The sequence below is a fragment of the Lepisma saccharinum genome, chromosome 3, assembly GCF_977018435.1.
Source record: "Lepisma saccharinum chromosome 3, izLepSacc3.1, whole genome shotgun sequence".
Classification (NCBI taxonomy): Eukaryota; Metazoa; Arthropoda; class Insecta; order Zygentoma; family Lepismatidae; genus Lepisma; species Lepisma saccharinum.
The window spans coordinates 14,120,582-14,148,279 of NC_139231.1; the positions used below are offsets into that span (position 1 = coordinate 14,120,582).

Here is a 27,698-nt window from a genome sequence, read left to right on the forward strand (position 1 = left end):
CTTTGCCAGAATTTTTGTAAATATTTTGTATGTCACGTTAAGGAGAGAAATGCCCCTATAATTCTCACAACATGTCTTGTCATTCTTTTTGTGTATCGGACATATTATTGCTACCGTCCACTCCTTTGGCATTTCAGCTTTCTTCCAGATCTGTTTGATCAGCTCAAAGATTTGTTTCTTTAGTTCTGCTCCTCCATATTTGAGCATTTCAGCAGTAATTTGATCTTCTCCTGGTGCTTTGTTATTATTAAAGCTTTGTATGGCTCTTGTGACATCCATTAGTTCAGGCAAGTCTTGTTCTTCATCCCATTGTTGGTCATTTCTTACTTCTAATATCCTATTTTCATTTTCATCGAAGACTAATAATTTTTTAAAATATTCTGCCAATCTACTTATTATTTTATTTTTATTTCCAATAAGATTTCCTTCTTTATCTCTGCACAAATTTGTTCGCGGTTGAAATCCTTTCTTATAGTTTGCTATTATTTGATACATATTCCTTATTTCTTTCTTATTATGTAGTTCATTTAGTTTATTAGGTTTTCTTTCTCCCACTGCCGTTTCTTTCTTCTACATTCTCCTTTGGCTTCTCTTCTTTTCACTATCCAAATCTCTACACTTGCTTTGGTCTTTCTTTGGAGAACTTTATTTCTAGCTATGTTTCTTTCATCTAATGCTTTCTGGCAACTCTCGTCAAAACATTCCTTTCTTTTAGTTTTCTCTTCCCATCCTATTGTCTCTTCTGCTGTTTTCTGAATGTTTTCCTTTATTCATTTCCATTTTTCTTCTATCGTTACGGGATTTTGTATATTTTCAAAATTTTCTTTCAATCTGGCTCTATATTCTCTTCATTTTTCTGGATTTTTTATCAACAGTTTCACATTATATTTAGTCTGTCTAATCCCTTGTTCTTTCTTTGTGTTTGAGATCCGCTGTCTATATCTGATGGTTACTAGGTAATGATCGGAGTCCACATCTGCTCCTCTGTAGTTTCGTACGTCTAATATATCACTGCCATGTCTTCTGTCTATTAATATATGGTCTATCTGATTGTTTGTCATACCATCTGGAGACTGCCAGGTAGCTTTGTGTATGTTTTTGTGTGGGAATGTCGTGCTACTCACAATCATATTTTTACTGGTAGCAAAATCTACTAGTTTTTCTCTATTTTCATTACAGTTTACGTGTAAGCTATGCTTCCCAATAGTTGGCTTATATACATCCTCTCTTCCTATCTTGGCGTTGAAGTCTCCAAGAAGTATTATAACATCATGTTTTGGCTGTTTATTATATACGCTTTCCACCTGCTCATAAAAGTGGTCTTTGTCTTTTTCTTCTGCTTCCTCAGTTGGTGCATGTACAGTGATAAGTGTGATATTGAAGAGTTTTGCTTTTATTCTTAATTTGCATATATGTTCACTGATTGGTTCAAAATCAATGACAATCTGTTTAATTATTTTTGTCACTAAAAAACCAGTTCCAAAGGTATTTTGATCATGTCCACTATAGAATATTGTGTAGTCTCCCGTATCAATGATACCTCTTGCTTTCCATCTCATTTCTTGTAGTGCAATAACTTCGATCTTATATTGCTCCATTATTTGTTTGAGGTTATTCAATCCTCCTGCTTTATTAAGTGTTCTCACATTCCATGTTGCCATTTTCCAATCGTTTTTCCTTTTACATTGCCTGTGTCGTACCTTCATATCCACCCGGCTGCTATCACTTGGTTTCGTAACAAGGTAGCGCTCCGCTCCGGAGCGGAGTGAACCATTTTCCAAAATTTCGCTCCTCGCTCCGGAACGGAGCGAGAAAGTTTCCGATTCCCGCTGCTCCGCTCCGGAGCGGAGCGAACCATTTCTTAGAATCTCGCTCCTCGCTCCGGAGCGTGGGCAACAGCCGGAGCGTTGATCCGCTCCGCTCCAAAACCCTGGTTCAAACCCGTCATCGGCTGGCAAATACGGAAGAGCTGAGCATGCAGCTAGGAAGTATTTGCCAGCAGCTTAAAATAGCTAGGCACTAGAATTCGTTAGTTAGTTACACCTAAGTATTCAGTAGAAGCTCTAAGAGAATATCAGCTACCAGGCGAAGACCTTCTGCACTTTTCAGGTCTCAAGCTTGGCTCGGGAAACCGAGACGTAGCTTTCGCCAAAGGCAACCGCACAGTTCATATGCAAGTTGACCATCTTCTGTACCACGGCTTGTAAGTCACAGCCGTAGATCAGCCGCCGCTCGAATAGCCTTCTCAAGGGCTATCTCCCCGAGACCAGCTTGTGCTTCGTCGCCAGCCACGGCAAGAAGACGTGGGCCGTCGAACTCAGGACTCCGTGCTCTGTCACCTGACGTCTACACTCAACCGCTTGGCCGAGAGGTAAGATGTACAGTGGGATCCATGAGTATTACCGTGCAAATTGTCCATGACTATTTTCATTAACTTTTCTCTTGCATCCTATAGGTTTTTAAGGGATGGATTTTTAAGTATGCTGGTGCAGAAGCTGTCAACAGCATGTTTTGAATTTTCTTTTAATTCTTGAAGCTCTTATTGGGTCAAATAAAGTGCACGAACATGGTGATGGACAATTTGCACGGTAATACTCATGGATCCCACTGTACATCGTCGATATCCCTTGAAATCCTGATATGATCCATATTTTTATGTGACGTCACAACTTTAAACATGTCACTAATATAAGCTTAATTTCCGTGTTATTATATGTAATAGTGCACCTTGTTTGTAATGTACATCTTTTGTTTAATGTTTATGGTATTTTATGCTCTATTATGAGTAGTTTAATGCATCTTCATGTTTGCGAGAGTGCACTATGTGAATTTGTATTTCTAAACATGTATAGATGTCAGTTTTGTTGATAGTATCCTTTTGTAGATAGTGAAGTGATTCATCTCTACTTGAATCTGTTTTTCTCGAAAATAGTGTAAAAGCGAGGATATCGCGTAAGAAATATCACACTTTCGCCACGGATCGACAAAGATTTTAAACTTAAAAAGAACTCCTCGGTGTTGTGCATACATCTCGGTATGGTAGTTCGGGGCGCAAGCTAAGCCTATGTGGTCATAGGTATGCCGGTGGCCATGCATTGATGCTATGAACAATACTGCAACCATTATTCGTTAAGAAATAAAGCTAGCCTAATGATTAATTTGGAATAAAAGGCTAAAGAGCAAATATTGGCTCGGTTATTATTGCATATCTCTTGGTGTGGTAGTTCGGGGCGCAAGCTAGGTTATGTGATCATAAGCATGCCGATAGCCACGCATTGAGTTTATGCGTTTTTAGTTGTCAATTCATCGACAAAGCGAAATCCTCGCCTTCGTCTCAAGTATATTCGCATTATAATTGCCATAAATAAAGAATAAAACCTTTTAGTTTATCTACTGCAGCAATGTGGTTTTATTTCTCTGTGCTGTGAATATTGTCTTTGCCTAACACTATCCCTGTACCTGAGAGGAATCTGTGTACTTCACCGTCTCATCGTTCACCGCTGATTATTATTAAGTTATTATTCATAAATATAATAATACGTTTAATAAATAAATAATACAGGATTGAACGTATCAATCTTTCCACTCTCTGCCAGAAGCCTGTCGGCGAGATTGTATGGGGACCATAAAACGTAACCTTGCTCTGACATCTGACCCCGAAGCGTTCACAATCACGATACCCGTAGTTTATGCTATTGAAACCAGTGAAAGCATATGCACACAAATACATGTATGTATGTATGTATGAAACAGATGTTCTCAGATTAACTTATAGTTGTTGACCAACCGCCTCCCCCCTTCCCTCTCGATATCAGTTACAACTTTTAGTCCAAGTTATGTCGGCTGGTGATTATATTCTATTTTACGTTTTTTTCCTCAGTGGTACCACCTTTGGCTACAGCACTGACAGCACTGACAACAGGTTTCTGTAATTAATTTTTGTCAAGTTTTGAGTATGTATTCGACAGTGAATTAATGATTTTGGTTTCTGAACTTCCTTTAATTCAACAGGTCAGATATTTCGGCATTAATTGCAAGCATTTAGTTCATGATGTCTCTATCCTATTGCCATTTTAAAAGTGATATTGAACTGGAAGTGCTTGGTTGGGTTGTATTCCATTTTTAAATATTATAATGGTTAGGTTGTGTTGTAGGGACTATTCAGGTTCTGTTTCCAGTATTGGATTTTTCCTGCAAATACACATGAAATTTTGATTGGTATCAGTAGAAAATATATCACCAATTAGTTGACATCGATTAGAATTAAGGAAATACCACCATTATCGGGTGGTACTTTTGATACCTTTGAATCTTTTGTTCATTGCACTAGATCAATGCGCTTTCCATGGGTACCATCTGATTATGCCAACACCGTAATGGTAGGGTCTACTGGAACAGCTCATGGAAATTCATCTTTAGATGGACAGTATTCAAGCGGTCGGTCCGTTCACCATTATAACCCTCTTCGCGAAGCATCACGTCCAGCCCTCCCGCGGTTGCCTTGTAATCTAGGGTCCTGGATTCGATTCCTACATTAAACAGCAGGGCAAGTCACGATCAGCCTATCTCATCATCGAGTGGAGATGAACGAAATGAGCCAAATCAAATATAGTGAAAACTGTTTGTCACCATGTCTGTTTGAAGATACGACGCGTATAAAAATTCCATCAATCATGAATAAGTTGTTGCAGCGTACAGTGTCGAGCCACAATTTCATCACTAATTTATGATTAAACGACTGGAGAGGAACGCAATCGAAAATCTGCATCCAGCTGTTTCACAAAGAAAATGCTATCTTCTCTGAAACATTGAAATCATTGGGTACTCTGTGTTGAAATATGGTAAAATATAATACTGGCAAAAATTAACCAACTCGGTCCCTTTATGTATATCGTAGATATACTATATTCAGTGACAACGCCAAAACTATTCTTATAAAGATAGCAGTAATGCTTTCCTCTTCCAAACGTTAAGTATGCATTGTTAAAATACATACAAATAAGGCCGAGAGATGGCAGAAAGTCACATAATCTAATCAACTAATTTATGGAAAAGGTAATACTTAGAGAAACAAATATTTCCAAAAGGGGAATTAAGACAAAATTGGTATCTAGACTGCATTCTAAAAAATGGAGCATTTAGAAACAAAAAACTCAAAAACCTACAGAAAAATGAAAAGATCTTGAAGAACTAATGAAACAAAAATTCGCTTTCAAGAGATCATACAAAACAACATCTATACATAAGCAAATGCAGCCAGATTGATAACATATTCAAGAAAAATTATTGTCAAATTTCGATAATATTAAACAATTACACAGTTCCATATTACACAACATTTTTAGCACTGAAAAATTTCTGTGCCAATATAATAGACATATATCTATCATTAGAGAATTAATATTTCGTCGCAAAACTTTTAAAATAAAGTATTCCAAAGTTTCAACTATATTTGTTCAACGCTTGCAGAAAATACAGATTCCTACAAAATTTAAATTCGAAGGAAATTTTAACTTTTGGACTTTCTACCTAATCCGATGGGTTACGACATCCCATTCATCCGTTGCATCGAGTTATAGGCGTGGTCCCTTCACTCTGCTTCCAGGCAGCTTCATGTTGTATTCGGGCGTATATCCCTCCGCCCTCACTTGCAGCCAGCTTGATGACGTATTCGGGCATGTATCCTTCCGCCCTCGTTTGCAGCCAGCCTGATGACGTGTTCGGGCATGTATCCCTCCGCCATCGTATGCAGCCAGCTTCATGATGTATTCTAGCGTATATCCCTCCACATACGCTTGCAGCCAGCTTGATGACGTATTCGAGCGTGTATCCCTCCGCCATCGCTTGCAGCCAGCTTCATGATGTATTCGGGTGAGTATCCTCCGCTCTAACTTGCAGCCAACCTGATGACGTATTCGGGCGTGTATCCCTCCGCCCTCACTTGCAGCCAGCTTCATGATGTATTCGGGCGTATATCCCTCCGTCCACGCTTGCAGCCAGCTTGATGACGTATTCGGGTGTAAATCCTTCCGTCCTCGCTTGCAGCCAGCTTGATGACGTATTCGAGCGTGTATCCCTCCGCCATCGCTTGCAGCCAGCTTCATGATGTATTCGGGTGTGTATCCCTCCTTTCTCGCTTTCAGCCAGGATGATGACGTAATCGGGTGTGTATACCTCCACCCTCGCTTGCACCCAGCATCATTATATTTTCGGGCGTGTATCCCTTAGCCATCGCTTGCAACCAGTTTCATGACGTATTCCGGCGTGTATCCCTCCGTCGTTTAATACAGTCAGCTTCGTTCCGTTTCGGACTTGAATTCCCCGGTCCTTGTTTGCAGTTAGTTTATCCATTAAATTGTGCCTTTTTTCATCTTGGAGCGTTTTCATGCAATCTGTCTTTCTTTCTTCTATAATTGTTCACACATAGCCTAAATAATTCTTATCCCACAATGGCTGTCTTAGGTTTCTTGTGCAATTTGATGTGTTCGTTTCTGCCAAAGAGACAATCGATCTGTGACAAGATAATATATTTTATATTAATTACTGAAAATTTGTCTTTGAATATTTTTCAATTTTTAATTCAGATTTTGCGTTTTTTGACTTCGGTGTAAATTTTATGTAAAAGCATTAATATAATTATATTTTCTGTTATTTTTAACCTTGTGCAATTCGCATTTAAAGTTATTTTTGTTTAGAAAATCAATATCTTTTGGTGGAGCACTTTGGAAGTATTAAAGGTCAAACAGCAAGTTGTCTGTATTGTGAGTGTTGTGAAGGATAAGTATGTCTCCAAAACTACAGCAATGACTTTAGATGCCTCAGGTGATGTCATTCGTAGAAAGCTATTTTCTTTATCTCACCTTACGAGGTATAAGAAGTTACTTATTCCAAAGACACTCAAATTCAACCGGGGAGGAGAGGGTGACCCTTTAAGACACCCAAATGTCAAACTCCCTTCCATGTAGTACAGTCTGAACTGCATATTTCAGACTAGAGAGGCTCTGGCACCTGGGTCTCAATTCCAGTATATTCTTCCGTGGTGTGATATCACTAGTCAACAAATTTTAACTTTTCTCTGTAAAAGTTAATCAGCTTTAAACTTTTCTACCAGATTCATAAAGATACCTCACAGGTCCCAGAGCAATCATGGGATGCCCAGTCCTTGTCGCCAACCGCTCAACCAAAGTAAAGCAGCTTGTACGTTGTTTTCATTGTATTTCCAACAGGCATTTTCTGTACTTAGGGACAAACGATGAACACACATAACAAAAGTATCAGGCGAATTTGTGAATCTTCTAATCCTCGACATTACCAAGCTTGTCACAAAGGAAGTAACTCGATCCTAGGAAGAAAGCTAGGAGCTCCTCACAAGAATGTTCCTCGCTGTTATGATCACAAACCGTATTGTTGCAGTTGCCTTCAGCATCAGAGGGCAAACTTTATGCGTTACTCTATTGTTTAATTTTTAAGGTTACTGACTCTAATGCATTGTCTTTGAACAGTTTACATACCTGTAAAAGGAAGCGAAGGAAGAAACAGGCGCAGAATACTTTTTCGTATTGCATCATATTTTAGAAAATGTGGAATATCAGTGTAGAAAGAGCATCAATACAGATTTTTTTTAATAAAGAGAATGATGTAGACAAAGTAGAAAAGAAATATGTTAGTCTATGCACGTACATGCTATGCATGAGCTCTGGGGTGTATCGTTAGAGGTTTCACTCGTAGCTGTAAGCCAGTTTGGTGGGTGTATCATCCGACCGCGGACGACTGGACTAGATCGAGAAGACGAACCTATACGTGAAAGGAAAGGTGGGTAGAATCAAAGCTCTAGGTTGCAGTTTAGAATTTCTTGTATTTGCTCGGTATGGTTCTTGTCTCGTATATGCAATTAAATCCCTATTTGTCAACATATATTAGATTAAATCCCTATTTGTCAACATATATTAGGTGTATACAAGAGTCCTTATATATACATGGGCAGAAGGGCGTAGGTTAGTCAGTTTTAAAATATGCTTCTAAATAAGATACATGCACCATATAAGGTTCGGCTCATAATAACACCCCTCCCGATCCAGAGGTTACTGGAATAATCCAGAAAGTTTCCTCTAATTCCATAACTCCTGACAACTGGAGGGTGGGGCAGTTGCAACGTCCAGTGCCTGTCTTATGTTCGCCAGTGTGCAGCCAATGAATCGACGACGAGAAGTATAAAGTAACTGTTTTCGTATTTGCAATGTATGTACAGTCAGAGAAAGAATTACCTGGGCCACGGGACCTAGAATTTCGTAACGTTTTAAAGCCTGTTGATTATGCAACCCAAATAACAAAATATTCACTTAAGTTTGTCTGGTGGACCTGAGTTCTCGGGAAGGATTGAGCATTGATAGCATGAATCACATGACTCATGCCCCAGCCACAACAAACAGCTGGGTGCTACGAGGCCTCCAGTAGAAAATTTCAGGAACTGGTTTCTTAACATGAGCTTCTCGTAAGGAAATATTCTTTCCTGTATTATTATAGTCATTGTCAATAAGGTTCACTGAAATGATGGTTCTCATCACAGACCACATGCCACACGTTAATTGTTTAAGTCAAGTTTATGCACTGGACCAACAGATTAAAGTGGGAACCGAACCAAATGTCCCTCTATCTGGTATTCAATTCAAAAGCCTTTGATTACATGTCGAAGACTTTACCACTACGCCAACGGAGAGGCAATGAAACGCCTTGAGAAAGAGACTGAAACTATATTTGGCGTAAATTTTAAAAATAAGACAATATTTTGTGGTCACAGGTTCGAACCGTTGGAGAGGCATAGATTTTTCTGACATCGTCCATTTCACGAGTTTATAATTCTTCCTCACCGACACGATTAACAGGAGTGGTAGAAGAAAAGCTAAGTAAAATAACTGAAACAGAAATAAAAGGAAGAAGCGAAACAAATTTGATGCATAATATTCTGCAGTCACTTCAGTCGTATTGACGGAATGCCGTGGTCTCTAACTTGTCTTTTCCCCTTCCTTTGTGCTCTCGATTCCCTTTGTCACGATTGGTCTAAACTAATTAATGCGACGTTAATTAAACAATCCAAACAACGAAACGATGCACAATCAACTGCACAAAACAACATTCCAATTGTTTTCGAATCGGAAAACAATTGAGATGCTGTAAAATGAAGCAAGATGCAGTAATAAAGTGGAATTTTGGTACGGTATAGAATTAAATCGGTGAAGATGTTCGATTTGATTGGATGTTTATTATTTAGTGGACTATTCTTTCACTTTTGGCAAATAGCGACGATGAAGATGAGTAATGAGTGATGATATGATGACATTGATTAAGGGACACTCAACAAGAACACCCATGGCCAAGCCGAGATTCAACCCAGTGGCCTATGCTGTCGTAGCGCACTGTGCTAACCACTCCGCCACGGAGGTTGGTTAGGAGTGGACATTATACCATATTTTGTGTGCGCAATTGGGATCAATCAATGGAATGACTAGGAATATTATATTATTAATATATTCATATCATAATATCACGTCATATTATTTAGCACGAAGTAACATCAGACACATTCAATTTTGCATTTTTGCCTTTCAACTAATTCTTCAGGTTAATAACATCAATAAGATAAATTATGAAACAAATGATAATGAATGTGGGATATTGACAGTTATTACGAATTACCTGACACAAGCAACATTAAGCAGACTCTGTGAGCAAGCTCGTTAAGTGGTCCACATTCGATCTCGTCACCAAAGTTCCCGGGTTTGAGTACCGTCCTTGTCACGGGTGTTTGAGTATTTCGTCATTAATTTCATGTAATGGTCACTCGTCCGCGACTAGGAAGAAAAGTGAAGTTACGTAACAAAAATAATAAAAATATACATGATCGAAGGGTACTTATTTCATCTCACGAAATCTCCTACAAAACCGAGATATATATGAAATATATGTATCTTCACATACTTTTTCGATTTCTATATTTAACTAGTCGAGACCGAGAACGGGAGAACAATTTTCAATTCGAGAAACCGAGAGACGGACACACTGTCAGGTCTTGTTTCTTTCTTGACATCTCCCTAATTGAGTTGTTCTGTTTGTTATTGGCTTTGTATTGGCAATTATTGTCATTATTCTTCCCCTGTAAGTAAACCATAACGACGATTTATGATGAAATAGAGCAGATAAAAGGGCAAGAACACGAAAGTCATGCCTGTCCGGGACTTCAACCCAGAACCTTACGTAACGAGATTTGAAATTCTGGAGAAGGCATCCCTGTTTCACTTGAATTTCTCTTTTTCTACTTCTGTTATTTTATCATACACGCATAATTAAAATGGATCTGAGAAAATATGTTGCGATCCATAATTGTGCTGGCTAGATGCTACAGATGTGAACTCCAACATGGAATAAATTATTATTTTTTGTTTCGTATGTGGTTGAACATGAAATTTTCTTACACTGTGACAATTTATTATTTTAGTTTTTGTTTTGTGCACAGATAAGCTAATCGGGACTGGGCCTTCAGTTTAACATGGGATACGAACCACTACGTCCCTCCACCTTGTATCGAACCCGGGATCCCTTGATTATAAGGTGACGACGTTATCATTACGCCATCGAGGATGCTCCGTGACAAACTGTTATTCACTCGATCTCTACAATAATTTATTTCAACATTTACATTTTCGTTTTCTTTTTCTTCTTTCTTTTTGTTAACTAATCTTAAACGGCTCTTTTTGCGTCTTGGAATTTCTTCTTGTTTCAGGAAAAGAAAAATAATACATGCAGGCTGTATAAAAAACACCCGTGCAAATAGATAGAAAGCTCACTCTCGAGAACTAATTTGTAAATAACGTAACCATTAGGAAACTATTCGAACGTTAACTGGTATAACTGCAGATGAAACAATACTTACAGGCGCTAACGTAATATCTATTTATAACCGATGTGCCAATTACCATTTCCATGTGCCAATTACATATCCCCATCGGTCTTTCTACGCTTTCCCCCAAGATCTTATTTTCTGCTCTCTGAGAAGAAACCCAGCTGCCTCGCCGAGCGTTAGTTCCCATGAAGCCTAAATTTATATCACCACCCCTACTTCAATGTGAAGGAAACAGTGTGTCCGGCAATAAACTCCCATATCTGTTCCGTACAAATTCACCTAAACTCTGGCTCACGTCAAGATAATTTCAGCTCAGATGGAGCCTATCGAGATAATTTCGGCAGAGAAGGAGCTAATCACCTGGAACTTCAGGCATTTAAAATTTAAAACCCCAAGAAGACTTTCTCCCTTGTTTTGAACAAAGATCCTCTGTCCTCGTGAGATTTTGCAGGTGGCCAGGCTCGGAATCTAGACAATCGCCCTACACATGGTGCTCTCCACGAGACGCATAAATTCCAAGACCACCGCCCGCTAGTCTGGCTCATAGACAGCTCAGTGACAAGAAGGATAAGTACAGAATTTTGAACTCCAACCCTGCCAGAACATTTCTTTTCGTATATCCTCGCTTCGATGCAATTTCGACAGCAAAGGAAGGAATAACTTTACTGAAGTGTCCGAGTTGTGTGCGATAAAATTTGAGCTGAGAGCCATTAAAATTAATTAGAACAGATGCTTTTCATTCCTCGAGATCAGCTCTCAAACAAGGTGCTATTGTGTTTTCATGCTATGCGATTATCGCCTCTCAGTAAGCAATTCTCACCCTTAACTCCCCCGTGTGTTACGATTATCGCCCCTACATACAGAAGTGACCACGTGTGGGCGGAGCAAAAAGTTCAACGACCAATAGAGTGAAGGACAATTCTTGGGAGAACGAAAAGAAAAGACGAAGTAAGGACTTAGCAGGGGCAGTGCAAAGTGAGAGTGGAAATACACAGTTCGACATTCATTTTTTAGAGAGACAGTTTTAGAACATTCACAGTCAAACTTTCAGCACCTTTATAGGCCAGAGAGAAATTGTTTTCTCTTCTCTGGACCATGCATCGAGTCCTAGCTTTGTGATTTCAAACTTCTTTAACGTAACTGGATAGGCCATGGTGCTAGAAACATAGCGTTTATGTACGTATAACGCCGACCATCAGCGGTCTGCGTTGCTCACTTGTTTAGATCCGGCGCATTGTGGGTCGGTATCCGTGTGTTTTTCTTATGGTGCCTCAGTAGGAGAGCGGAATTGTAAGTATTTCTACAGAAATGTATTAAATAATATGTCGTAACTTACTTCAGTGTCCAGTATTCTGATTTCTGATTTCCGATTCCTGATTTTTAAATTCAAGATAAATTCATGGTAAATTTGGCTTGTAAACGAAGACCGATGAAAAGGGAACTTCATCGTCTTTTTCCATCGGCCGTATCTTGGACCGTGACAAATTTTAATGGTACATTTTAATTTCTCCTTACATTAGAACATCCATGCCTAAAAATTAGCAGTAACCTTGGTTCGAACCCTAAACGCCTCTACTTTTATTATTTTATATTAATTACTAATATAAATGGCTTTTCCCGAACAGGGACTTGTTTATAAGCCAAGTTCAATGTACCGTTTCTAAAATTCTAAATTTTCTCTAAATTTTATAAATTTCATAAAGAAATCAGGACACTAAATATTTTCCTTTTGCATGCCACGCGAGTGCACTAACCTCCGCTAAAACTAACAACAAACACATGTTTGATATTTTTTCCTCTCTTTTGTAAACTTGAATGCCTATAACTAGAAAAATGGCAACCTCAATGGAAGAGCTCAGGGATTCCATGAATGAAGTGTTAAAAGCAATAGGGCAATTAAATCTAAGAATAGAATCCACTAATGAAAAGATAGATGCAAGTAACGCAGGTTTGAGTCGAAGAATAGACTCATTAAATGAGGAATTAGGAAACAGGATAGAGCAATACAGGGAGGACACTAATGCTAGGATAGAGGCACAAATAAAGAAATGTGAAGCAACAAGAGGGAAAGTAGACCAGTTAGAGAAAAGAGTAGAGAAGTCAGAGGGAGAAAATAGAGAGCTAATTGTTAGGGAAGTGCAGCAGGCAGAAGGTAGGCTTAACAGGGAGGCTGTTAGCTACATGAATTCATTAAGGGATGCCAGGGAACATGAGTTCAATGCTTACAAGATTAGCTTTGAAGCGAAAAGTAAAAAAGAGCTCGAAGTGATCAAGCGCAGGGTAGCTGGTATTGAAGACCTTAATAAGGAAGGGAATGATCAAGTGAATGCTAGGTTGAGTGAGTTAGAAAAGGGAAATAGCAAAATACTGAATAAGTTACAGAGCAGATTAGATAGAGTAGAGAACCTGTCTAAAAATGTAAAAGGGAAGAAAGATAATAGTGGGGAAATTGCCAAATTAGAACGGGCTATTGAAGACCTAGAGAAAAAATATGAGAGCAACCAGGGGGAGATTAGCCAGCTAAAGATAAAAAGGGAAAAACAGGCGGTTAAGCCTAAGGTTCCATCCCAAAGCACCCCTTATGCTTCCTCGGACTCGGACAGTGATTCCGGGGTAGAGCATAAGCCAAAGCCAAGGAAACGGACTGCCATCAGGTTTGGGGACCTAGAAAAACTCCCCAAATTCAGTGCTGCAAGACCTGAGTACCTAGCCTCTCAGTTCTTGGCAGACATTGAAGAGTCGTTTTGCTTGCTGGGTGTGCAGGAGGAGGATATTTTATCCTACCTGCCAAAGTTACTGACAGGGGTGGCCAAAAACTGGTACCTCCAAGTAAAGGGGAACTTCGATACATATTCGGGGTTCAAGGCATTGTTTCTGTCCACATATCAATCAGATACATGGAAATCAACGTACCTAGCTAAGGTAATGAACAGTAAGTACACCGACCATAGCAAGGGCTCCATGCTTTCCTATTTTTGGCAACAGGTCAACTTACTCAATAACATACAAACTGGCATGACGGACCAGCAAAAGACGGTCATCATAGCCAACCAGCTCCCCAACAAGGTTAAGGAGGCACTATTAATCCACCCCTACATTAGCCTAGAAATGGCAGCAGAGATTGTGGCTAGGTTAGACATAGTGTCCCAATCCAGCCAAAGGGAGGACCAAAGGAGGTTCCAACCCCGGTACCCCCAAAATAGACAAGAAAACTTTCAGGCTAGGCAGGTCAGGGTACGAAGACCTAGGTTCGAACCCAGTCCCCCACGAAGAACTGAAAATAACTTCCGTCGGGGTAGCACTTGGGATAACAACCCGCGACGCAACAACTCATACCGGGGCAGATCGAACACATACTCCGATAATCGTAACGGGGGAGGTAGTAGTTTCAGCTATCGTAACGGGAGAAGAAACTCCCCGGTACGTAGGAACAACAACCAGGCTAGCCAGGGTAGGGGTCCCACTTATGCACAAGTGGTGGCTGCAGATCGAACCCGAGCACCAGAACAAGGCCCCACCTTAAATCCTAACAGCCCTCCATTTAGAACTGGTAACCAGCCTACCAGATCTTTAAATGCTTAGGCTCCCCTCTTACAGAAGGTAGGCAAGGGGGAAGCTCCATTGATACTGATGACAGGGAAACACAAGTAAAGCAACTGGTGAATGATGAAAATAAATATGAAATTTGTAGGGTTGATTTGAATTTTTATGAGGATTTTGAAGATAATGAGGAATATTATAGTGCTAAAAACCTTTCATTGCCAGTAAATATCAGGAACAAAGTAAAATGTAGTTCATTTGTTAATGTAAGTTTCAATAATAAAGAATATAAGGCACTTGTAGACTCTGGAGCAGAAATTTCTGTAATGGCTGAGAGTGTTTGGAGAGAAATAACAAGTGAAATTTCAAGGCCTACCTTGCTTAATACTGATAATATAATGCTGATAGATTACAGTGGGAAAAAGAGACAAAAGTCACTAGGGAAATTCATTACAGATGTGAATATTGGAGGTAAAATAGTAACCGTGCAATTTTTAATAGTCAAAGAACTACCAGCTAGAATTTTGATTGGGTTGGATTTACTTTTTGCACTAGAGGCTAAGCTAGACCTGAAAGAAAGAGAATTGTTATTAAACACAGAACAAGGAGGTAAAGTAGTACCATTGTTACCCCTACCACTTGCTGAAGGCACTCAGGATTTAGATAATCCTTGTAACCAGGTACACAAGCAAACTAGGTATACAGTACCAGTTGGGAATACTAATTGTAATACACAGGCCACATCCCAGGAACTTTTTCAAAAAGCACAAGATGCAGAAATCCTAAATCCTACTGAAAAGGATATACTTTTAGATACTTTATTAGAATTTAATGATCTTTTTGATGACAAGCCTGGGTGTTGCAATAAGTATGTGCATAAAATAGAGGTAGATACCGCAGAACCTTTGGTAGCGAAGACTTATCCTATACCGTATAACTATAAATCTCAAGTCAGGGAACACTTACAGAAACTTTTAGAGTGGGATATAATAGAATTTAGTGAATCTTGTCACCTCAACCCCCTGGTGGTAATACCGAAATCTGATGGGTCACTACGCATTTGCACCGACATGCGTAATGTCAACTTGCACCAGAAATTAATTCAAACAAAGCCTATTAGGATAGATGAGGCTTTGCAAGGTTTTCAAGGCAAGAAATACATAACCACCATAGATATGTTTTCAGGTTTTTACCAGATTTTGATTACCGAAAAGTCTAAACCACTTACAGCATTCAGTTTCGATGGTAAACTATACCAGTATAAAAGGTTAGTTTTTGGTTCTTCGAACGGAGTGCAAGCTTTTACTGAAGCTATGAATAGAACACTGGGGGATACACTTTCAGATAAGGTTATGATCTATGTAGATGATTTGTGTATTAGGACAGAGACTTTCGAAGAACACATAGAGCTCTTAAAAGAAGTATTTTCAAAGATTAGGGCTGCTAACATGACCATCAAACTGAAGAAAAGTTTCTTTTGCAAAGAGAAAATAAACTATTTAGGCCATACAATAGATCAGAAAGGGATTCACATAAATCAGGATAGGATACAGTCAATAGTTGAACTTCCTAGACCTAGAACTAGGAAACAACTACAGAAAATTTTAGGTGCTTTTGGTTGGTTGAGAAAATTCATTCCCAGTTATTCAGAAATCTGTAAACCACTAACAGACTTGCTTAAGAAAGACAAAAAGTGGGAGTGGGGTAGAAAAGAAGAAAATAGTTTCTTATCTATGAAAGATGCCATAGCCAGGGATGCTACATTACACCACCCTGACATGCAAAAGGAATTTTTCATACAGACAGATGCGAGTGGAATTGGCATAGCGGGATATCTATTTCAAATTGATAACGGGGAGCCTCGTGTCATCTATTATGTAAGTAGAACATTGAGACCATATGAAGAGAAGTACACCATTACTGAACTAGAGTGTTTGAGTATAATCTTTTGCATTTCCAAATTTAGGCAACATGTAGCTGGTACTGAATTTACAGTCATTTGTGACCACCATGCTTTGCAGTGGCTAAACAGCTCAAAAAACTGGAATGCTAGGCTGACCAGGTGGTCTTTACAGTTGCAAGCCTACCAGTTTCAAGTACATTACTGCAAGGGCAAAGAAAATGGTCTGGCAGACCTGTTAAGCAGGACTTTTGAAAGTAAAGAAACCGAAAACTTACATATAAATGCCACAAGTGAACCGTTCCGTAACGAGATACTTGACTTTTCCGTTGACTTCGTAGCTGCGGAGCAACGAAAAGACCCCATACTTCTCCCTATCATACAGTTTTTGGATGGTACGCACACAGAAAATTCAACCAGGTCTAGAAATTGGTTTAAATTTTACAAAATTTTGCCAAATAACTTGCTAGTTACCAGGGATTATCATTTTTTGAATGAATGGAAGCTCTGCATACCAGAATCATTTGTACCAGTAGTTCTTAGAGCTTACCATGACAATTTAGGACATTTTGGGGTAGATAAAATGATGAGAAGGATTTTAAAACTGTATAATTGGAGAAATATGAGGAAAGATGTCAGATCTTATGTTACAGACTGCATTACATGTCAAAGTACTAAAGATAACACACACCCACCTAGACAAACACTGTTATTGCACAGTATGGAAGGTAGAGATATTGTTTTGTTCATAGATATTCAGGGCCCATTACCAAGGGGTAAGAGAGGTGAAAGATTCTTACTAACTATTCAAAATGCAAAAACTAGGTTTCTAACCGCTTACACATTACGTAACAGTACTACCGACAGCATACTACGGAAGCTAATTGATGTCTATTTTTTACATTTCGGGATCCCAAATTTAATAGTAAGTGACAATGGAGTCCAGTTCAAGGCAAATAAATATGTACAGTCATTAGCCTCTCTAGGCATAAAGGTTGCTTACACCCCGGTATACAAACCGAGCAGTAACCTAGTAGAGAGGATACACAAAGATTTGAACCGGCTTATGCGAGTGGTCTGTGAAGGCGCGCATAATGCTTGGCCAGAGCATGTCACCAAAGTTGTTAACTTGTTGAATGGAAGTGTCAACCATTCCACTGGTTTTGCACCCATAGAGCTTCAATTAAATTATCCCATTGACAATGCAGTAAAAACACACTTTGATTTGCCAGCTGGCGAAGAAATGAACTGGGAACACAAGCTGTACATGGCTAATATTAATACAACGGGTGAAAGGAACAAAAGAAATACCAGGATAAATGCACAATTGTCCCAAAGGCAAAATGTCTCTGTAGGTAACTTAATCTTTTTGAAAACACACTTTCTTAGTAGTTTATTGGATGCCATAACCAGGAAGTACTGCAATACCTTCTCCGGACCTTATTACTGCTATCAAGAAGAGCGAGTTGACGTGTTCACACTGTTGGACTGCTGTACCGGCCAGATGGTAACCAATCAGCATGTGGAAAACATGAAGCTGTGGCACTGTACAGAAGGTAAAAGGACATTGTACCTCAGGATGTTGAAGGGTAAGAGACCAGATCTTTTTCCACAAGATGTTAATGATACACATGTTACATAACACACATACTTTGATAAGGGAAGTCCTCTTAAAGGACTGGAGGCTGGGAGACTCTTTTACACTTGATTCTCAGGATGGCGTAAATAGAATCTTGTTCTTTATTTCTCCTTCAACGTAAAAATTGGTTCTTAAAAACAATATTTGGCTTATCTTTCGTTTTCCAAACTTAAAAGCGTTACGCTGTTAAATAAGGCACTTAAAATGAATTTTCAGCATAAAAGCTACAATTTTTGTAACAAAATCTTACATTTAGAACTTAATAATAACAATTAAACTATAAATTACTTAAATATAAAGAGTTAAGCTTGTATTGCTTCATAAAATTGAACTACTATGACATAAAAATCCACATTTTGTCTGAACTAGTACTTTTGCGGAGAACTCTAATTTTAAATCAGCCATAACATGCTAAATTACAGTTGGATCTTTATGAAAACTAATTAATGAAGTCATAAATAGACTACCCTTGAAGGAAATTACAAAATATCAACCAGGACTTGAATAATTTTATTTTTAATTATCCAGTTTTTATACGAAGGTGTCGTATCGGAGGCTCGTAAACCGAGAAACTTCGAATTTATGTAAAAATTTTACTTTTATTTCAGGATATTTACTTCGAACTTGTTTAATTATTTAATATAAGTGTTATAGAAGTTTTGCAACCAACTACCATTTAAAGTTAGTGAAAATCAGTGTTGCCAACTAATTTTTTAGAAAATTTTTGACGTTCCGAGGAATTATTTTCCGAAATCACCTTTCTTCGATGTACTGATTAAACCAGCATACCTGTGACTTGTGTAATCATACAGTATAATAGTTACTAAGTAACAATTCATTAGAAATGGTTTTGCAACCATCAACTTTAATATTTTTCTCAGCATGCGTGCTTACCTATACATGCTGAATGCGACGGATGACCTGATGATAGATAAGAATTTAAAATGAAAAGGGAGACCAACTTCTTCGTTTTATATATCTCCCTAGGGTTAATTTCTTGCTATAGAGAAACTCAAAGATCAAAATTTCTATTCTCACAGGAGACTAGAACCCAAAATTTATTTTGCCACCATTTTGGAATACTTTTGGTATACCCCGGGTAACTTGAAAAGATTTTTTTTGGTGTGGAAGTTAAGGAGTTAGGAAGAGGAAGATTGGAGCACACCGCGTGTCACCTGTCCTCCCAACAGCTCATAAGACGCTATGGCAGCGTGAGCTAAACATGATTTAAATATGGATTTGACTTAATCATTGCGGAATTCGACAGTTTTCATGCGCGGAGCATATTTTATTTTACACTTTGCCTTCTTTAGGCTTTAAGGGATTTTTTTTTTATCAACATATTATCTTGCTGTCGGATTCAAAGGGGGGGACTCTTTTATATATACATGCGGGTTGGGTTTGGACGTGTTCGGTTCCTGGATTCTATCAGCCACGTGAAAGGTCGACATTTGGCTGCTAGAAGTTAGGGCCTAACTACGTAGTCCTCATAAAATTGCCCTTTGCGGCTAAAACATTGCAACAATTGCTTAAGAATAAGTAAGACAACAATTACACTCGACCAAAAAGGAAAAATCTCATACACATGCATACACTTGCAATATATTTGTATTTTAATCTTTTGATTTTATGATGTAACTAACAGAAGGTGGTGTTAAGTCATCTGTTTGTAATAATCTCATACATTTGCTCATATTAACTTCTTCATTATATCTAAACAATAATATTATCTTAATATTTTTGATGTGTTTAAATTTTATGTTTTATCATTTTGTAATCCTAATTTTTGTAAACTTGTGTAATCAGGTGCAACTCTATAAATGCACACACGTGACTCAGTAAGTCACCTTATCATTTTATTAATGTCTAGTTAGTGGTGAAACTTATAATTTTGTTTATCTAGCACAGTCATAGTGCCATGTAATCCTTTATTTACTTAGAAGAAGAAGTAGTTTTCTTTGTTTTCTTTTTCATTTGTTTGTCAACATTTACAGAAAATATTAATATCAATTGATTATTGATTAATCTATTTCTATGTTTTATCTAAACATGTATTCTGATCTATTATAGTTAATATTTGATAGGCTAGACGCGCCAGACCAACCAAGGCATTGAACGGCCAGTGATGTATGATGAAGAAAATAAGTTGGGTCTGTATAGTAAAATAAGGATTAAGTTTGTATAACAACTAGATTCATGCACCATTTAGCTTTGATCAGGAGAAAATGGAGGCTAGATCTCCATAATGATTATTCACTGTTGGTTTTTATGTTGATAAGGAGAGTATTTAAATTTTGGCATTTTAACTGGCTCAAGTTGCATAATTTTACTTAATGTAAGGTATAAGACACAGAATAAATACATCTACCACATACACTTGCCGACAACACACAACAAGGATTTTGGTGTTATAAGAGGGTTGCGTTAATTTTAATTTGCCCAAGGAGGCCTATGCTTTACATAGCATAAAGAATGTGCCTATGATGCACACATAATTCCTGCCATAGAGCAGAAGATTTGCCCATAGTGGCCATTATAGTTTTAAGTATGCACATGTAAGGGGCTGAATGCCCGTGCAGCAAATACTGTCTAACCTATGAAGTGTGTTAGTGGAATAGACTTGTGTTGGTAAAGCCTTGAGCCCAGTAATGAAAAATCAAATAAGCTAGAAACAATGAGATAAATTGAAGAGAAGGGTGCATGAAGAATATAAAATAAAGGGAATTTTCTTATTTTAATATGTGTATCGGTAAATTTTTCAATTTTAATTTTTAAACTAGCCAACAATTTTTATATAATATCTTATTAAATCATGTATTGATTTTCATAATTATACTGTCTATGTAGAAGCTACAAAATTTTTGTGTAATTTTCTTCGCTCGTAAAAATGTAATCAAGAGACATAGTGGTCAAGTACAAGAAGACAAGGAACTTAAAGTGGTAAAGAGACTTGAAGTTGTGACGTGTGAAGAAAGTGCATGAAGATAAATTAAGACTTTCAACTAAGCATATTCTAATGCCTTTAAAACTTTCACAGAATAAGATACTACAGCCAAAGAGATGGCAGGAGAAGAGGTACCAAGGAGACTCCGGACACATTTCTCCAGCTGATACGGGAACTCCAGTCAGACAGACCAGATGACAGAAGGAGAAGCCAGGACAGGCTACCATTCCAAGACGACTAGGCAATGAGGGCAGCACACCATTATTACCAACCATGCTCCTGAGCCACTCAACACCGGAGTTAGCAGTCAGAAGAGAGAAGAAGATGCCATGGACACCAAATGAAGCAGTGAGGGCACAACTCACTTGCCCGGAGCCAATCTAGGCAGGAGGAGAAGCAGCAGAAGAGGACTACAGCTATGGGAGAAAGAGAGAGGCAGGCAAACTTGCCAATACAAGGCAGATGTGACCCGAACACTTAAGTCTACGGGTGCTAGGGTTACAGTCTGACCTAAGTTCACATCGGTAGGCAAGACCCATCAGAAGTCCTGCAGGAGGCAACGCAACAGCGAACTGAAAAAATTTGCTTCCCTACATTTCAGCAAATTTTATTCGGGAGCAGGGGGATGTATAACCGATGTGCCAATTACCATTTCCATGTGCCAATTACATATCCCCATCGGTCTTTCTACGCTTTCCCCCAAGATCTTATTTTCTGCTCTCTGAGAAGAAACCCAGCTGCCTCGCCGAGCGTTAGTTCCCATGAAGCCTAAATTTATATCACCACCCCTACTTCAATGTGAAGGAAACAGTGTGTCCGGCAATAAACTCCCATATCTGTTCCGTACAAATTCACCTAAACTCTGGCTCACGTCAAGATAATTTCAGCTCAGATGGAGCCTATCGAGATAATTTCGGCAGAGAAGGAGCTAATCACCTGGAACTTCAGGCATTTAAAATTTAAAACCCCAAGAAGACTTTCTCCCTTGTTTTGAACAAAGATCCTCTGTCCTCGTGAGATTTTGCAGGTGGCCAGGCTCGGAATCTAGACAATCGCCCTACACATGGTGCTCTCCACGAGACGCATAAATTCCAAGACCACCGCCCGCTAGTCTGGCTCATAGACAGCTCAGTGACAAGAAGGATAAGTACAGAATTTTGAACTCCAACCCTGCCAGAACATTTCTTTTCGTATATCCTCGCTTCGATGCAATTTCGACAGCAAAGGAAGGAATAACTTTACTGAAGTGTCCGAGTTGTGTGCGATAAAATTTGAGCTGAGAGCCATTAAAATTAATTAGAACAGATGCTTTTCATTCCTCGAGATCAGCTCTCAAACAAGGTGCTATTGTGTTTTCATGCTATGCGATTATCGCCTCTCAGTAAGCAATTCTCACCCTTAACTCCCCCGTGTGTTACGATTATCGCCCCTACATACAGAAGTGACCACGTGTGGGCGGAGCAAAAAGTTCAACGACCAATAGAGTGAAGGACAATTCTTGGGAGAACGAAAAGAAAAGACGAAGTAAGGACTTAGCAGGGGCAGTGCAAAGTGAGAGTGGAAATACACAGTTCGACATTCATTTTTTAGAGAGACAGTTTTAGAACATTCACAGTCAAACTTTCAGCACCTTTATAGGCCAGAGAGAAATTGTTTTCTCTTCTCTGGACCATGCATCGAGTCCTAGCTTTGTGATTTCAAACTTCTTTAACGTAACTGGATAGGCCATGGTGCTAGAAACATAGCGTTTATGTACGTATAACGCCGACCATCAGCGGTCTGCGTTGCTCACTTGTTTAGATCCGGCGCATTGTGGGTCGGTATCCGTGTGTTTTTCTTATGGTGCCTCAGTAGGAGAGCGGAATTGTAAGTATTTCTACAGAAATGTATTAAATAATATGTCGTAACTTACTTCAGTGTCCAGTATTCTGATTTCTGATTTCCGATTCCTGATTTTTAAATTCAAGATAAATTCATGGTAAATTTGGCTTGTAAACGAAGACCGATGAAAAGGGAACTTCATCGTCTTTTTCCATCGGCCGTATCTTGGACCGTGACAAATTTTAATGGTACATTTTAATTTCTCCTTACATTAGAACATCCATGCCTAAAAATTAGCAGTAACCTTGGTTCGAACCCTAAACGCCTCTACTTTTATTATTTTATATTAATTACTAATATATATTCTTGTATAAGTTCACAGGCAACAGGTATCTGGTGAGTCATTCACTCTTGCTAACTACGAGCGAACTGAACCAAAGTGTGGCAAAGAGGCGTCTGCTCTGCGAAACTAGGGTTACAGACGAGGCCACGTGTTCCTGTTATCAATGTCGTACGAAATAAGGAGGAAAACAGCTTTCGTATCAAACTATACATTTTTAGTCGTATGTTTTGGTCCCGTCATTACATGCAGAACACTTTCTCGTCGTGGCCTTGAAGGCCTGCGTAAAGGCTTCTCTGCAAGACGAATATCTTACCATTGAGGGAAGGAAACGTGTGTGTGTGTGTATGGAGGTCTTTCCACTTTCGTATTCTTCTTCATTTCAGAACGCGTGCTGTATCGTCGATTTCTATCCGTTGTAGTTTTTAGGTTCTGTTTCTGTTCGGTAATTTCACATTGTATTCCTGCTTATGTTATTCGCGACGAAGGTTCTGGATTAAATAATCTGGACAATAACGGGATTGTGTTGGTTAATTGATTTTGTGTCTTGAGTCCACTTTATGCACAGTAAGACTAATCGGGAATGCACCTACAGTTTTAAGTGGGATCCGAACCAATATGTGCCTACACATTACTTTGCTACTAGATATTTGCATGCTAAGATGTAGGAAGTGATACATTTTCAATGTGTCAGGCCTCCCCGATGGCACAGTGGTAGCGTCTTCGCCTTGTAATCAAGGGGTCCCGGGTTCGATACCCGGTGGAGGCACAAGTTGTACGGATCCCACTTTAAACTGTAGGTCCAGTCCCGATTAGCCTTACTGTGCATAAAGTGGACTTAAAACAACATATCAATCAATCAATCAATCAATTTTCAGTGTGTGGAATTAAGAGTTATTTTCGATACGAAGGATCGGACAATGGAGTAATAGGAAAGGATCACCTCACATGTTTGAATTATAACCCCCCCCCCCACACACACACGCACAGCATATCGTCCGTGGTTTTTGTAACGAAATATAACATGGATGAATTGTGTCAAGAAAAACTGGAGCCTATTAATATCCCTATGGAACTTGGAAGAAAGTCCACGTTGATTAGAAAGTTCTGTTCCGACAAAATCTGACGTATAGTAAATGAAAAAGCGAAGTTCTACCTTGTGCTTTGCACCAAGCCATGAAGGCGTGTAGGGGGTGTGGAGTTAGGACCCTACACTTTCTTGTTACGGCCGAAGGTGGGGATAATGTGATCAGCACCACGTCCCTGTCCGCCTTTACCCCCCCCCCCCCCGAGTTTCCTACAGGTACACACTTTATACGACGCTGGGTGGGCGCCGGAGCCACTTGAACAGGTGCTATGAGAAGCAGGATAGACTGGACATAAACAGAAGAAGTAAGAAAACGGGCAGGGGAGAATTGGAAGAGAAAGAAAAAGAGGAGAGAAGGTTTGGAATAAGGAGTATGGGGAAGACCACAGAAAAGATATGCAAAGTGCTTAGGACAGCAGGAATTAAAACTTACAGGAAGGGAGGAAGAAGCATCTTAGGAATAGCGAGGAATGCTAACAAGAAAAAGGAAAACAGAGAAGAGGAAGAAGAAGGGATTATCTACGAAGTAAAATGTAAAGAACGTCAGAGTGTGTACATAGGAGAAACGAAAAAAAGGCTGAAAGACAGGTTGAAACAACACAGGGATGATGTACGACTTAATAATAATAATCCGTTGCGCAACAGCCCATGAAGGGCCTAGGCATACCTACCGACTGCCGATCTCCCTCCCACGCTTTCCTTCGTCACCTCTAAGCGTGGAGATCTTCAACCAGTATTGGAATAGTCGGGGGGTCAGCCCGACGTATCCCCAGCCGTTATAGTAGGTCTTCTCGACCGGATTACGCTCACTCACTCGGAGCTCCCCAATTTCCTCACGATGGTGGGTTGCCACCGGCCCTATACGTAGGCCGAATAAATTCCGACCAGAGCCGGATTCGAACCTACGCCGTCCCGCAGCGAACGATCTCAAGACGAGTGAACGCCTTAACCCGCTCGACTACGGAGGAGGACATGTACGACTTAAGAGAGAGAGAAATGCAATATTTAAACACACGAGAGAAACAGGACATGACATAGAGTGGGATGAGGCTAAGCAGATAGGAAGGGAGAAGAGAATGCTAGTGAGAAAATGGAAGGAAGCCAAGGAAATAGAGAAGAAAGGCGAAGAAGACACAAGAACTGGAATGGGGGACTGAAGTTAAACAAAGAATGGAAGAAGATGTTGGAAAGAGTGGAAAGGACAAGAGAAAAAGAGGAGAGGAGAAGGAAGAAAAATGAAGGGAAAAGAGCGTGAGATTAAAAAGTCCAACCACATTCTATATGGAAGTGTTTAGCCTTTTAGGTGAAAGTAAAGTTGGAAAGTGAAAGTCATCTGCTAGAAAGTTCCAAACAACTTTCTAAATAGTCTGGAGGGAGTAATGTTTGTATATATATATTACCCTTCTTGTTGTATCTGGTTACTTTTGTATTTGATACAGAGTCTGAAGAAGACCTTGCTAGAAGGTTGAAACGTTACGTTAGTTTATGTTTTTTAATAAAATAAATGGCTGAACAATGCGTAGAATCCCCATAATATACTAATCTTAGGTAGAAAAACTTCACGAATTATTCATATCTATTTTGGTTCTTCAATCACAAAGTATGAATACAAAGAGAGGCAAATGAAGCGTAATAGCAGTCTCTCTAGAAAAAAAAAATGATAAAATTCTACAAAAATGGGGAAAATATATAAAAACTTACCTCAACATTAACACCTTGGACTTCTAAGGCACATGGAAATGAGTTTATTTCACGAAGCATTATACTTTTTATCATTGCCATGGAGCAAGTGATTCTTGGCGTGTTCTTTATAAACATTGTCATGGAATAATTGTTACTATGTTGTTGTACTACATAAGGTACGTGAACCCAATATGGCGTAACTAAGGTTTGCGATCGTTTCTAATGGTGTACAAAGTCAGAAAGATAAAAATAATCGCAACATTCAAATGAGGCAACATTTCCGTATATTAACTGAAAATTAGAGCCAATTCCAAATAATAACATGGGTGAAGGGAAGATTTTGTTAGAAAGTAACATTTAATTTTTTTTTATTTAGTTTATATTACTTCACGTTTTGTGCCTCTTGGCTAATTTTCGAAGATGGGGATGAGTGATGAAATGATGAGAGTGATAAATGGACATTCACAAACAACCAAGCCCGAGCGGGATTCGAACCCGGGACCCTTGGTGTCGCAGCGAAGAAAGTAACATTTAGGATATACGAGTATATTGGGTACATATGTATTTAAAATTATAAAGGTATTCAGTATTATGCACTGTGTGAATTAAGACTTTTGTTTAAGGGGGATGCCCACTCAGTGGCGTATTTGTGATTTCGGGTGGTAGTTTTTCTTTCTTAGTGTGCAATTTTGTATATGTTACTAGGCAGTAACTAAGCTATTGCCTAACAGTTTAATATCTTAGAACATTGGTTCTAACCTAGGTCATTAAATCCTATGAAAAATTTGCATTTATTTTTAGAATCACTTACAAGGGAGGTTATCTAAGTGACCCCCTCCGATTTCCATGAAAATTGGCAGGTGTATAGAGGGGCCCAAAGGAAGAAATACGTGTTTTTTGTTTCGGCTAAAAAAAACGGTTTTAGGGGGCAAAACCCACCTCAAATGTCAAGATGAGGAGAAATTGACGTGGGGATCTGACCCCTGTGTCCCCCTCCTATTTCCATGAAATTTGGCAGGTGTATAGAGAAGCCCTAGGCCATATTTACGTGGTTTCGGGGTCAGATCCCTACTTTCATTTCTCCTCATCTTGACATTTGACGGGGGGGGGGGGGTTGCCCCATAAAATAGTTTTTTTTAGCTGAAACACAAAAACACGTATTTCTTCCTTTGGGCCCCTCTATACACCTGCCAAGTTTCATGGAAATCGGACCCGAAAAATGTTTAGAGCATGATGCTCTTGGAACTTCTTTTTCAGCGGATTCTTCCTGCTTAGAAATTAGATTAAACACAATAGAACCACTTAACCATTCCTGGTTTTTCGTTGTAAATCTGCTTTCTACTCGCGCCGATTCTTTCCACAAAGTGCGAAATCTGTACAGCACATATGACAAAGTTTTCTTCTCTTCTTCAGATAAAAAATACTTGCGCTGTATTTTTGTGGAAATGTAGTCCTCCACGAATGGAAAAGTTTTTTGGAGTTCTTCGTTCAAATGGTCTTTTAAGAGTATAAAAAGTTCACCTCTTGTTAAAGATATAACTTCCTCTGTGTTCATGTCTGAAAATAAAAAAAGATATTAGTATTTATTATGATAGTATTTGTAAAAGTTATAAATTTTTGTCACCAATTAACTTAACAAAATTGTATTTAAGTTATTCACTTAATTTAATCGTCATAAACGATATCAGCATTAATATTTAATTTTAAATAATGTAATTAGTGTAAACGTTCCCTTCAGAAAATTTGAATATAATTCTTTCAATTTATTATTTGATTATAAATAATTATAATCAAAATTAATATTTATCAACATTTGTGAATTTTTGGCCGCCATATTGGATCCGCCA

The 27,698-nt window shown here is 38.9% G+C and overlaps 1 protein-coding gene across 2 annotated transcripts; it reads right to left on the reverse strand.

Annotated features, from left to right (window-relative positions):
• Window positions 1–5,557: 5,557 nt before the first annotated feature.
• Window positions 5,558–25,951, reverse strand: LOC145985705 (uncharacterized). 2 transcript variants are annotated; one of them, XM_083119769.1, is made up of 2 exons: window positions 25,870–25,951; window positions 5,558–6,511 (listed from the first exon to the last, which is right to left on the reverse strand). In XM_083119769.1, exon 2 carries the CDS (start codon window positions 6,102–6,104, stop codon window positions 5,574–5,576), a length of 531 nt encoding a protein of 176 aa, XP_082975895.1. In that variant the 5' UTR covers window positions 6,105–6,511; window positions 25,870–25,951; the 3' UTR covers window positions 5,558–5,573. The 2 variants fall into 2 exon arrangements, with proteins under 2 accessions (XP_082975895.1, XP_082975896.1); XM_083119770.1 differs by having other exon boundaries at window positions 5,558–6,491; window positions 25,870–25,918.
• Window positions 25,952–27,698: the final 1,747 nt, after the last annotated feature.

What these genes read in the sequence shown, in the direction of transcription:
- LOC145985705 (XM_083119769.1), bottom strand. Translation starts at nt 6,104, where the DNA reads ATGAAGCTGGCTGCAAGCGATGGCGGAGGGATACACGCTCGAATACGT.